The sequence below is a fragment of the Jaculus jaculus genome, chromosome 10, assembly GCF_020740685.1.
Source record: "Jaculus jaculus isolate mJacJac1 chromosome 10, mJacJac1.mat.Y.cur, whole genome shotgun sequence".
NCBI classification, from domain to species: Eukaryota; Metazoa; Chordata; class Mammalia; order Rodentia; family Dipodidae; genus Jaculus; species Jaculus jaculus.
Genome location: NC_059111.1, coordinates 5918184 through 5931864, shown reverse-complemented (window position 1 = coordinate 5931864; position 13681 = coordinate 5918184). Strand labels below are relative to the sequence as shown.

At 51.4% G+C, this 13681-nt stretch overlaps 1 protein-coding gene across 1 annotated transcript in view; it reads right to left on the bottom strand.

Annotated features, from left to right (window-relative positions):
- Lipc (lipase C, hepatic type) overlaps window positions 1–10733 on the bottom strand; it is a 41715-nt gene extending 30982 nt beyond the window's left edge. Inside the window, exons 1-5 of the mRNA XM_045160598.1 lie at window positions 10698–10733; window positions 8227–8409; window positions 7515–7632; window positions 3524–3757; window positions 1336–1578 (exon numbers count right to left, since the gene is read on the bottom strand). Coding sequence (XP_045016533.1) covers window positions 1336–1578; window positions 3524–3757; window positions 7515–7632; window positions 8227–8409; window positions 10698–10718 — 799 coding nt within the window. The 5' untranslated portion in view covers window positions 10719–10733. The remainder of the gene's footprint in view (window positions 1–1335; window positions 1579–3523; window positions 3758–7514; window positions 7633–8226; window positions 8410–10697) is intronic.
- Window positions 10734–13681: the final 2948 nt, after the last annotated feature.

The following is a 13681-nucleotide window of genomic DNA, read 5'->3' as shown; positions in this document are numbered from 1 at the left end:
CCAGGTCTCAGATAAACAGAGGACTCCCCTGCTTAGAACCGGGGTCTCCTGGGACGTTAGGCTGGTGAGGGGTCACAGAGGAGCCGTAGAGTGGGAGGCAGGAGGCCCTGCTCTAGGCTTCCTTATTGTTTTGACTTTCTGTTCTTTTTTTTTTTTTTTGAAATTTTAATTTTTTTTTTATTGAAAACTGCACTGAATGCTAAATGTCCACCTTTACAATAAACAAATACAGTAATGGTAACTCACACTAAAACAAAACATACTTCTGATAGCCATTATTTTTCAGCTTGGGACAGTTTAACGTTTACCTTTTGCCACAAAAACAGGAAGGTTGATGGCATGACTTTCTGTTCTTTAAAACAGGGGCATGTCCAGCTCCCCCAGCCCGCCTTGATTGCTCTGAGAATCTCAAGAAGACAATCAGTGTTTGCATTAGACACCCTGCACCGGCTGTGAGGCGGCGAAGGTGCCCGGGTGCCCACGTGGTCCCAATGCGACATCCAGGGTCCTTCTCCCGGGCCACTCCCGAGGGGAGTCTCTAAGGCTGTGACATGGGACAGGGCTGTGCTAAGCACAAGGCAGAATGTTAATAGAGACAGATATGAGCTTTAGAGAAGGGTTTAGACATCGCTGCAGATCACTGCCCAGGACATGGACATGACTGTGACACTTTCCCATCTCTGCTCAGTCCACAGGGCGGCTTTTTGCTCAAGACTAAGAGCTGGCCGCTGGCTGGGGAACACCGGAAGCTGGATGTCATCTTGGGAAGGCCTTTGTATGACAATAGTGCCCTGTCCCTTCAGTGCGTTCAGATCCGAGGGATGGTGCTGGGACCTCTGATTTAACACAGGGATGGGGCCGAGGATGGAGGCGGGAGAGCCGGGCTCTAGTCTGGGTTGCAGAACTCTAGGTACCACCGGGAATGAGAGCCGTGTGGTCCAGGGAACCACTGGGAGGACTTTTAATTTTTCTTTTTCTTTTCTTTTTTTTTTTTTTTTTGTTGAGGTGGGGGTTCACTCTAGCCTAGGCTGACTTGGAATTCACTTTGTAGTCCTAGGCTGGCCTTGAACTAACAGCAATCCTCCTACTTCTGCCTCCCGAGTGCTGGGATTGAAGGTGTGCACCACCAAACGCAGCTACTTGGGGGTCTTCTGTATCTAATGCTTGACGGCACCATGAATACAGAGAGGTCACCGCTAGGATTGTTCCAGAAGTGATTGAAGTTTCTCCTCCCAGTCGTTGGAGGCACAGTGGTCTATTCTTGGGGATGACAAAGAGAGGGTCCCACTGTTGACTGGAGACAGTGGAGGAGCAGCTTAGAAGGGGCTCACTCACCTTTGAAGGGGGACTGGGCTCTGGTGACCAGGAAGAGCATCTTGCTCTTGCCGGGGGGCTCCCGGCGGATGTGGTAGCCCAGCGTGTTGCAGTGGCCCCTCCTGCAGGAGAGGCACAGGCCCTGGCTGAAGCGGTCCATGTCGCGGCAGTGGTAGCCCGTGCTCTGCAGATCCTCGTGGCACAGGGAGTCAATGAAGAGGTGGACCGAGCGCTCGTGGGCGCACTTGATGGTCTGCGGGATGGCTGGAACACAGGGAGGCTGTCACTACCCCCCGGCCCGCGTGCGCTCCACAGAAAGGAGCACCTTGGGTCTCAGCCCGCCAGACCGAGATGGGGAACTGCTGAGGTAACCCCCACACAGCAGGGAGAGGTGACACCTGACCAAAAGCGAAAGAAATTAGGTCTTATGGTCATCTAGTCAGGGGAAAATCCTCCACTGAGGACACTCTGACTGTGCGGCATAGGAGGCGTTTTTACAGCATCCCGCATCACTGGGAAAGGACCAGATTGCTTCAGAAAGCACGTTACAGTAGCTCACTTGCTTCAGAGCTGTCCTTATGTGGTTGAACAGGCCCCAGTGCTGGGCTTCGGTGTGAGAGTTAGCTGGATCAGGCTGTGGACTGCGTCTTTTCTTATAAGGCCAAGTCAACCAGGAATTCCCAGGACACGTGAGTGGAAGCCTCTCCCACAATGCCGAGCAGGTAGGGCACCAGCAGGGCCACTGGATTTAGAAGGGCATGCTCTACTTGCCTGGTATGAAACCGCCTCGCCCTTTGTCCTTTAGAACAAGCCTTTCTTTTTTTCTTTTCAAGGCAGAGTCACATTCTAGCCCAGACTGACCTGGAACTCACTCTAGTCCCAGGCTGACCTTGAACTCAACAGTGTTCTCCTATCTCCACCTCCTGAGTATTAAAGGTGTGCACCCACCATACCTGGACAAACTTTTTTTTTTTTTTTTTTGAGATAGGGTCTTACGTAGCCCAGGCTGGTCTTGAATTCCTGGTCCTTCTGTCTCAGCCTCCAGAGTGTGTACCAACATGCCTGACTGAAACTCAGGGCTTCATGCATGCTAGTGGGCCAGCATTCTACAAACTGAGCTATATCCCCAAGTCTTCTCTATCATGAAAGTTGACCTTATAAAAAAAAAAAAACAGCTCTCCAAATTCTAGCCTAATCTGTAGTAAATTATTCTTGAGGAATGTCAAGACATGTAAAATGCCTTATGCGAAGGTCAAACACAGGAATTTTTGCCAAAAGCGATCCCTTGGGTGTTGTAAGGCTAAATGCAGGCTCAGTCATCTCAGTTATTTCTTTTGGCAGATGGAGGTGAGAAGGTGGTATGTGTGGGCGGAGATCTCCCACTGACTGAGTGACCTGGCATGTTCTGGAATGCCTGTGGATTCCAGGCACCTGGGAGGTGTGATGGCTGTTGGCATTTCGGTACTTGAATCCTGGGCAGGTTATTGAGCGTCTGTGGGGTGTGTTTGCTTGCTTGATTTTCTGAGACAGAGTCTTGCTAAGTAGACCAGCCTGGCCTCAACCGGGCAGTGCTCCTCCCGCCTCTGCCCTCCGAGGATGGGGATTCTAGGTGAGCTCCGCCACGGACCACCTGGATGCCCATGTAAAATGTCTGCGTTTGGGGGTTTAAGAGAAAAGTGGGATGGCACTCTAGATAATGCCACGTCCAGGGTCTGCCCTGAGGTGAAGGTTGTAGGAAGGACGATATTGCAGCTGAGCTTTGCACGGGAGGGACACCAGCCACGGCCAGTGGGACCACCTGTTGCACACAACCCCCTGGATGCAGGCACAGAGCTCTTCCCTCTCTTGTGAAACCAAGTATCAAAAAGATGAGGCCGAGCTGGGCTCTTCTGGGGTTCAGAATAGAGGAATCCCTTGAAGGGGAGGAAACTTCCAGAGATAACCATCATCTTGCACTGGGTCAGTGCCCTTGGGGTAGGTGGCCTTGGGCCCACTGGGCAGGAGTGAACGGGGACGGCTCTCGCTGGTGGTCCTGCGCCTCACCGCTGACTACCTCTGCCTGCCACCAGCAGCAGCTCCCTGGGGCCCACTGGTCCTAAGAGAGGTGTTGGCCTCTCGCCTTGCCTCGCTGTTTGCTGAGTCCCTGCAGCTGGAGGTACCCCGGGAAGTGTGGGAAGCAGGCTCTGGGCCTGATCTTCTTCCTTCTTACCATTTAGACCATGCTCCGCAATGTGTTTGTAGAGTTCCAAGAAGTGGCAGCCCGGCTGGAAGGCGCCCCCATTGGGGTAGAAGTCATAGTGGGCGACGGGCTGCTTGATGCCCACGCTCAGGCCCATGTGCTCCCGGGTAAAGGTGTGAATGGCGTCAACAAAATCGGCATCATCTGAGGAAAGACGGTCCCTGGGGGAAGCTCCCTCAAACAAGGGGCCAGCAGGGTCCAGGCCTGATGGGAAAGCGAGCGTGCCATTAGGTGGAGGGAGGGGGCGGGAGAACTAGCATTTTGATATTAGTACATATCTGTGAGCTAGCAGTAGGAGAGAAACCGAGGACAGAACCCTCTGGAAACCTCATACATAATCTCAGACAGCAGAACCACGGTGACTCCTAGTGTTGAAAATCAGACCCGGGCGGGGCGTCCTCTAGGAGAAAGCGGGTTAAAGAGACACTCAAATATGGTTGTGAGTGAACACTTGGATTATTTAAGCAAATCATTTTTTTTTTTTTTTTTGTGAAAGAGGTTTTAAGTATTTATTTATTGAGGAGAGAGAGAGAAAGCCACACCAGGACCGCCCACCACTGCAAACACGACCTCCAGAGGCTCGTATCACTTTTTGCATCTGGCCTCACGTGGGTACTGGGAAATTAAATTCAAGCTGTCTGGCTTTGCAAGCAAGTGCCTTTAATGGCTGAGCCATCTCTCCAGCCCAAGCAAATCAATTTTAAGTATCTCTGATTCCGGGAGCATTCATTTATATTAAAAAAAAAAACCAAAAAACAAAATACCACCAAGGTGCTCATGACGTGGAGGTCTCACTTCTCCATCAAAGAAAGAACTTATTTGCCTGGCGTTGTCAATAATTTCCCCAAACAAGCTGCCTTTCCTCGTGCACTCACGTCAGCCCATGGAAACGTCCAGAACAGCCTCAGGACCCCACTGTTCCCGGGTGAACATGTTGTGAGCCTGAGGACAGCTGGATGCTCTGGGCCACAAGTGACAGACGCGCTGGCAAGGAGACAAGCCACTGGCTGATTGCATGGGAGCGTGTGTGCACTCCAAGCCTTTTGCGTTTCTCCCTCTGTCTTTTCAGGGGCTGACCCTTTGGCATGTGATCTCAGCTGTGACCCCGTCCCTACTGCAGCCAGGGGGAGGAAAGGACAGAGGGCCAGGAGGGCTTCTGCTCTCCAGCCCCGCCTGCAGCCCTGCAGATCAAGAGGATCAGGGCAGTGAGCTGCTGTGGCACCCCGTGTGGGAGAATGAGCCCTCAGGCCTGAGGCAACCTTGCTGCATCTTGCCGCAGCCTCTGGCCTCGCCTCCCCCTCCGTGTGGTCCCTGCTGACTTCTGTTGGGAGGTTCTTTCTCTGCGTGTGGGAGTGTGTGCATGCATGCTCATGTGTGTACGAATGCACGTGAATGTGGTTTGTGTGTGTGTGGGGGGTGTGTGGAGACCAGAGGACCACTTTCAGTATGGTTCCTCAGGCACCATCCAGTTCTCTTAAGGCAGGGTCCCTCACTGGCCCCAGGGCTCAATGCGTAGGCTAGACTGGCCAGCAAGCCGCAGTGTTTTTCCCGTCTCTGCCTCCCTGGTGCTGGGATTACAAGCGTAACCACCACACCTGGCTCTTCCTCACGGGGTCTGGGGCTTGAACACAGGTCCTAATGTTAGCACGGGAAGCACTTTTCCAAGTGTGCTATATCCCCAGTGCCTGTGGAAGCTTCCTGAGGGAGGTCTGCTCGCCCCAGGCTATTGGAGTTCAATTAGAGGAGGCCACAGGTGCACGGCACTGGCCAGACGTCCTCTGTCACCAGCAAGAGGAGGGAAAAGAAAGAAAGGGTGAGAAAATGCGCTCTCATAATGACAAACTGATTCATTTTCAACGTCTGCCATTATCTTAGCCCTTTCCACTTCAATATACATTCATCCTTATGTGTGTGCAGACGCACATGTGCGTGATCCTCACATGCCCAGCCCTTGGTGTTGGGACAGGGTCTTTCTCTGTAGCCCAGGCTTATTTCTGCCTTAGAATCCTCCTGCCTCAGACCTCAGAGTAGTGAGGTTGCAGGTGTACCCTTCATCCCCATTGAAGGAATGGTCATAGGAGGAGGTAGTTGTTTTTAAGAATTTTCTTATTGGGCCTGGAGAGATGGCTCAGCAGTTAAGCGCTCTTGCTGGCAAAGTCTGAAGGCCTGGGTTTGATTCCCCAGTATCCATGTACAGCCAGGTGCACAAAGTGGCAAATGCATCTGGAGTTTGTTTGCAGTAGCAAAAGGCTCTAGTGTGCCCATTCTCTCTCTCAAACAAATAAATACTTAAAATATAATTAAAAATAAATTCTTTCTGAAAGAAAAAAATCACAAGAGCTCTGCTTTTCCTATTAAATAACCCTCATTTCAGCTTGCTGGGTCAGGAAGGTTGGGTAGGAGTTTGGTCTTAGCGATGGCTGTTTGGATGGGTGGCGGCAAAGGGAACTCTGCATGCAAAGACCCAGCATTCCAGTGACCTTCGAAAAGTGGAGCTGGGTCTAGTGTCCTTGAAGCCGGGGGCTGAGGGAGGGGAATGACAGGAGAAGTTGAGCGCTCTGGAGAGAAACACTGAGAACTGTCAGCGTGCGCTCATGTCCTTGAGTTTCAGCCATGTTGCAGAGAACAACCTGACAAGATGTGCAATTTTGGGAACCTGGTTCCAGGATAGGTTGAGGGTCAGTTTGGTGCCAGAGACACCTGAGGGAAAGGCCTTTTTTAAAAATTAAGTATATGTATGTATGTATATATATATATGTTTGCAAGCAGTGAGAGATAAAAGATACACAGAGAGAACAGGTATGCCCAGGCCTCCAACCACTGCAAATGGACTCCAGATGCATGTGCCACTTTGTACATCTGGCTTTATGTGAGTACTAGGGAACTGAACTCTGGTCTTTAGGATTTACAGGCAGACACCTGAACTAGTGATCCATTTCTCCAGCCCTGGCTAAGGCCTTTTTGACCACAGCCAGCTCTGCTGGACTGTCAGAGCCTTCCAGAGTGTGTGTGGAGTCTTGGGTAAAGCATAACACAGAATTCCCTCCTTTGACTCCAGTGGGTCCCGCGTGGCTTACCAGTGTGGAGACTGAGGCACTCATGTGGCTGGTGTGTTGGGGCAAGTGAAAGCTATGACTCTTCCATTTTCATGTGTGTTGTGGCAAGTGAAAACTATGACTCTTCCGTTTTCATGTGCCCACACGGGCAACAGTAAGACGTCCTTCAGGCTAGGACGTAGCTCAGCTGGTAAAGTGTTGCTTTGCCTAGCGTGCACGAGACACTGGGTTCCATCCCCAGCATGGAATAAAAGCAAGTCTAACGGCACACACCTGGAATCCCAGCACTCAGGTGGTGGAGGCAGGAGGAGCTCAAGGTCACCCTTGGCTACATAGAGAATTAAAGGCCAGCCTGGGTTAAATGAGACCCTGTCTCAAAAACAAACCAACATGGGCTAGAGAGCTGGCTTAGCAGTGAAGGCATTTGCCTGCAAAGCCAAAGGACCCATGTTTGATTCCCCAGGACCTATGTAAGCCATAGGCACATGGTGGCACTTGCGTTGGGAGTTTGTTTGCAGTGGGCTGGAGGCCTTGGGTGCTCATTCTCTCTCTTACTCTACCTGCATCTCTCTCTCAAATAACTAAAAATATAAAAATACATTTAAAAAACAAAGAAAAACACCAGTTAGACTTGTTTGCTACAAAAATGTACAGAAAGCCGACTTTGAGTCCAATTTGGCACATGTGTGAGCGGCATCGGTTCCAGCAAGAGAGATGGGAACGGATGCTGTCAGCTACTCTGCATTCCCTTAGAACAGCGGCAATCATGCCAGGAGCTATGTTTGGCAGCGCTCGGAGGGAGTCCTCCCCTGAACCCCAGCGCGCCAGGCAGCGAGGCCGCCATGTTGAAAGAGGGGACTAGGGAGCAGGGAGCTTGCGGAGTGCGTCTTTTCAGGTCTGATTACCTGTGATTCTCCCAATCTTGGGCTTCCCATTTATGGAACTGCCCGCGAATCCTGAAACGTGCGCCCCCAGGCTGTACCCGATGAGGTGGACGTTGCTCCGGGAAAAGTGCACGGATTCCTGCAAGAGAGGCAGGAAGGGTTGCTGAGGGGCGGGAAGCCTTCTGTCTCTCACTAATGAGGTGCTTTATCTGTGGGAAACTGGTCTGTCACCTCGTTGACACTGACCCCTGGGGTGGTGAGGGTGGGGTGTGGAGATGGTCCTCCTTTGGGAACCTGCCTGCCTGTCTTCACTTGGACAGAAGCCGTCCGGCTGGGCTGGGCTGGTGGTGTTTAGGTCCTTTAAGATGAATGAGGGAAACTGGGTGTGGTGGCGCACGCCTTTCATCCCAGCACTTGGGAGGCAGAGGTAGGAGGATTGCTGTGAGTTCAAGGCCACCCTGAGACTCCATAGTGAATTCCAGGTCAGCCTGAGGTAGAGTGAGACCCTACCTCTGAAGAAAAAAAAAAAAAAAAAAAAGATGGCTGAGGGGTGCGCGTACAAGACCAGCGTTTGGGGGCAAGGAGAAGTTGGCTCTGCAAAGCAGGGTTTGAGGGAGGCCTCACATCTGGCCTCAGGGATGCAAGTTCTCCTGGGGCTGGGTGGGTGTGGGGATCCTTGGAGGCTAGCTCACTATCAGAGGAGAAGCAAGGAGTGTGGTCGTGTTGGACTTACCTCCAGCCAGTGGAGAAGGGATGCCACCTCCTGGCCCACACGGCGGGTGTTCCGGACAGCGACGGCATAGTGGCGGTGGGCCAGGGAGATCCAGTCCACCAGCCCCACGTTCACTGGCTGCGCCAGCTGGGACGTCAGAGCGGCCACCATCTGCCAGATCCAGCTTTCCAGCATGCCGTCCACCTGAGGGCAGGCGGCGGTGGTCAGCTGCACAGGGCTGGGACAAGGAAGACCACCGACTTCTGCTCCCCCTGGGCACGCACCTCTCTGGCTTTCTTCTCCCCCAGAGAAAGACCTCGACGTGGGGTTTCTCATCCTATTACGATAAACGTTTGGGCTTGGAGGGCTCTTGTGGACCCTGGCTCTGCCTACCAGGCCTGTACGTTTTTGGTGAATAGCATCCCTGGCTCTACACATCAGATGCCAGCCTTATTCCCAGCCCCAGATTTTGAAAGCATCATGTCTCTGCAGTTATCTGTCCGTTTCCCACCGCAGAATCCCTGTCTGAACCTTGCCCCATGGTGGAACTTTCTGAACCCTAAAACAACAGAAAATCAGGTCCTAAGAGTTGAGCTAGCCTTGGAGGGGGGGTCAGTGTCACTGTACCCGGGAATCCCATAAGCTCCCTTTAATCAAAGACTGAAGAGTGGGGAGAAATTCTGTGTGAACCCCACTTGACACCTCATGTGCATAGCACCCCGAGTGCATATCCAGAACGAAGGATTGCGCCATGCTTGAAAGGGTGAATCGAGGTCAGTGGGGGGAGGGCGTGGGTAGCGGTGTGCTCATGCAGCCTGTGCCGAGGCATGGTCATGGAGGGACAGTGCGGAATGTCTGGGACAGGAGAACGCTGGATGAGCTTAAGGTCAGGCTGCAGTGGGGAAGAGACAGAGCTCTAGTCGGCCTGGCACGCCACACCGGGGGAAGGTATAGTCATTAAAGTGTTCATCGCAAGCCTTCTGTGTGCTTGAAGCTCGAGTCTCCCGCTGAGTGACACATTATTAACACCAGTGTGCCTCAGGTCCCTTATCTGGAGTATGGAGATAAGGCACTTTTTTTTTAAAAAGAGAGAGAATATTGTTTTATTTTTATTTATTTGAGAGAGAAAGAGACAGAGTGGGGGAGAGGGGAGAATGGGCATGCCAGGGCCTCAAGCCACTGCAAATGAACTCTACCACATTGCGCTGCTGGCTTACACGGGTACTAGGGAATTAAACCAGGGTCCGGAGGCTTCAAAGGCAAATTTCTTAACTGCTAAGCCATCTCTCCAGCTTGATAATGCATTTTTTTGTAAGATGCCAGCTGTCTTTGCCACCTTCCTACCAAGTTGTGGTCAATGGCTAAAATTGGCAATGTTTCATAGATATTTCTTGAAGGCTAACATCAACAAAACACTTTTTTTTTTGTACAAAAAGCCTTTGAATTGTACACTGGAAATGTTTTTGTTGTACACTAGAATGGTTGGCATGTTATATATATTATATTTTAATAAAGTTTTTTTAACCTTGCTTTAAAAATTTATTTATTTATTTATTTATGAGAGAGAGGGAGAATGGATGTGCCAGACCTCTAGCTACTGCAAACAAACTCTTGATGCATGCGCCACCATGTGCATCTGGCTTACCTGGGTTCTGGGGAATCGAACCTGGGTCCTTAGGCTTTGCAGGCAAGCATGTTAATGGCTAAGCCATCTCTCCACCCCTAACCTTGATTTTTGCCCTTAGTGTGTCTTCAGCTACCTTCATGCTGCCTGGAATAAAGATGTGATGGTTAGCACTTGGGGTGCTGTTTTGGACTAAGAAGATGGGAAAGTGGTGGACTGAAAGGAGCCAGGACTCCATCCATGTGCCCAAAGCTGCCTGGTTGGTCTGGATCAGCTCTAGGTGATGATATGAAATGGAAGCAAATTCCTCCTCGAACCACTACTCCTGTGGGTCTCTGTTGCTTGCAGCTGAGTTGAACCCTTACTGACATGATGTTCAGCTCCTCCTTATTTCATTTAGTGACACAGGGATTCAGGCAGGAGCTGGCATGGAATGTGATCCCTCAGGAGTCCTTGAGATTGGCATGACCTCTGATGCACATACTGTCTGAAACCCAGAGCCAATTATGTCTGCCCTGCTCTGTTTACTCACAGAAGTGATGGGACTGGAATGTGCCTCACCAATGCCATGCATGAAGTTAACATCCTCCCTTAGGCCAGAGAGATGGTTTAGCGGTTAAGGCACTTGCCTACAAAGTCAAAGGAACCAGGTTCGATTCCCCAGGACCCATTTAAGCCACCCGCACAAGGTGGCGCATATGTCTGGAGTTTGTTTGCAGTGGCTAGAGGCCTTGGTGCACACATTCTCTCCCCCCTCCCTCTTTCTCAAATAAATAAATCAAATATATTTCAAACAGATTTTAAAATAGAACACTCAGAGAGAAACGTCCCTCCCCCAGCAGAGAATAAAGCACGTGGCACTTCGTACCGACCACCCGTGGATGACCATAACCAGCGGCTGGGAGGCATTGAAGCCACACTGCTGCAGCGTTTCTGGGTGGTGGAGCTGGAGCTGACAGCCGTGTCTGCTCGCGTCCTTAAAGAGCAGGAAGCGGGTCTCGGTCGCCTGCGGGGGTTGCCCTGGCCCAGCAGTTCGAGGTCTTCTCCTAGGTGGTTCTGGAAGATAAAGTCAGGGACGGTGCTCAGCCTGGGATGTGTTCTGTCGCTGCCTGCCCTGGGTCCACCCAAAGGTGGTCTGGAGCTTCAGCTGGAGGTTACTGGTGAGTGTTGGAGACCAGCGCAGCTACGGCTTTGTGGGACCCAACAGCACTCCAAGTGAGATGGTCAGATGATGGAGGGACACCTAGGAGGACCCAGCATAGGCTGGGGACCTGACCCTCCACTCTCCACCAGCCACGTGGTGACCAGCCAACCGAGTACTAAGGGACCAAGCCTGGGACATGAGGAATGTAGGTGGGGACATTGGGATGGATGCTTGGAGAAGGTGAGCCCCCAAACACACTGCCAGTACAAGACAGCCAGGAGCTGGGGAGATAGGTCACTTGGTGGAGTGATTTCTGGCAAGCATGGAGCCCTGGGTTCAAGCCCCAGCACCACTTAAACCAGGTGGGGTGGTGTACACCTACCAGCCCAGCACTGAGCAGGTGGAGGCGGGAGGATCAAAAGTTCAAGGTCGGGCTGGAGAGATGGCTTAGCGGTTAAGCACTTGCATGTGAAGCCTAAAGACCCCGGTCAAGGCTCGATTCCCCAGGACCCACGTTAGCCAGATGCACAAGGGGGCACACGCATCTGGAATTCGTCTGCAGTGGCTGGAAGCCCTGGCGCGCCCATTCTCTCTCTCTGCCTCTTTCTCTGTCTGTTGCTCTCAAATAAATAAATAAAAATAAACCAAAAAAATTTTAAAAAATATTTTTAAAAAGTTCAAGGTCATCTTCAGCTACAGAGTGAGTTTGAAGCTAGCCTGGGTTACCTGAGGCCCTGTCTTTAAGGGGTAGGTGGGCTGGAGGGATGCACAGTACATCATGTTGCCCTGGTGTGGACCAAGCCTTGGGGAGGATCACAAGGGGGCAATGGCTTCTGATCATGGAGCAGGTGGCACTTGGTGAAAGCCATCGGGATGCCAGTCCTGGCATGGAAGGATGATAGAGACTCTGTGCGTGGTTGAGGAGGGGTGTGGGGCCCTTCCCACCGATGGGACAGCAAGCGAGTTTATAGCCTAAAGACACAGATATGGGCCATGCAGGCCAGAGCATGGTGGCCCCAGAGGCCAAAGTCTCTGGACTTTATGTTCCAGGTTCCAGGCCCTTAAAAGATAACAGTAAACCCCAAGCCAGGTGTGGTGGTACATGCCTTTAATCCCAGCATTTGGGAGGCAGAGGTAGGAGGATCACCATGAGTTCGAGGCCACCCTGAGACTCCATAGTGAATTCCAGGTCAGCCTGAGCTACAGCGAGACCCTACCTCAAAAAATAAAAAACAAAAAACATCAACAACAAAAAAGATTTTCAGTAAACATGAACAAAGGTTTATCCACTTGGAATGTTTCAGACACTGGTCAGGATGTGGGAGGGAGAGAAATATTTTTTCACCCTCTGTTGTTTTTACTAAAGAGCTGTGCAGCCTCCCTGCTGAGGAAGCCTCACTTCGTGGAGGGAGTTAGGGAGCCATGGTGTTGGCCTCAAGACAGTCACCTGTGCACACAGGCTGCCTGAGGCCAGAGAAGGTGCCAAGACAGGTGACATTCCTCTGCCAAGTTTAGAGATATGTCAGGAGCTGGCGGACGAAGCTCACACCCTCCCTTCTGGTAGAGAGTGTACCCCAAGGCCTCTGAGGGGGACATGCAAGGCCACACTGACACTTTCGGTCCGTGGCTCAATTTGGGTGAATGACTGAGGCTCCTGATCATTCTTTCCCAGCATAAAATCATTCGTCCTTCCCCAGTCAAAAGTCTTGGCCTTATGGTTGTGGGGGACAGTGGGGCCCAGACACGATAAAGCTACAAAGGTGAGGTAGGGTTATTGATGAAACCAGTTCTCCCACCCAAAGGTCATCATTACTTCCCATCAAAGGGCAATGCTTTTCCGTGTGATGACGGGACGCATGCATCATATTTTACTCAAAGGGGGCGGGGCGAGATTGTGAGCAAACCCGTGCGGAGGTGACAGAGGTTTCTGCGGCTCAGCCTTGTCCACTGTCTGCGCTCGTCCTTGGTCCTGCAAGCCTGCTCCCGGCCCAGATCCCATTCCCTTGTGGTGCCACCCTCCTGGATGCCTAAGTCCGAGGCTCTTGTGTCACCTGGAGCTTCTACGTCGCAGTCCAAACCGCACGCTCTTGAATGCCCCAGATCCAGAGGCTTCGTTTCCACACCCGCTGTTTCTTCCTCAGTTTACCGAAACAGCCTCCTAACCGATTTCTCTCCATTTGAGTCTCTCCATCTCCCCTCACACAGCTGCTTGAGAATCCTTCTAGGCCAGAGACTGGGGTGGCTCAGTTGATAGATACATGCCTAACAAGTATGAAGCCTTAGACTGTCTCCTCAGAGCCACACAAACCTGGCACGGTGGCTCATGCAGATAGTCCCAGGACCTGGGAGGTAGAGGCAGGTGGATCAGAAGTTTGAGGTCATTCTCAGTGATATTGTGAAGTGACTTTGGGACCAGCTTGGGATACATGAGACCCTATCTCAAAACAGACGGAAAAAAAAATTCTTTTTCTAGGACAGAAATGAGTATACTTGAAGCTGGAGAAATGGCTCAGCAGTTAAGGCATTTGCCTACAAAACCCAATGGCTTGGGTTTGATTCCCTAGTACCCACGTAAAGCCCGATGCACAAAGTATTGCATGCACCTGGAGTTCATTTTCAGTGGTTGGAGGCTCTGGTGTGCCTATTTTTCCCTTTCTCTATGCAGTAAATAAATAAATAAACAAACAAATAGATAAAGTATTTTAAAA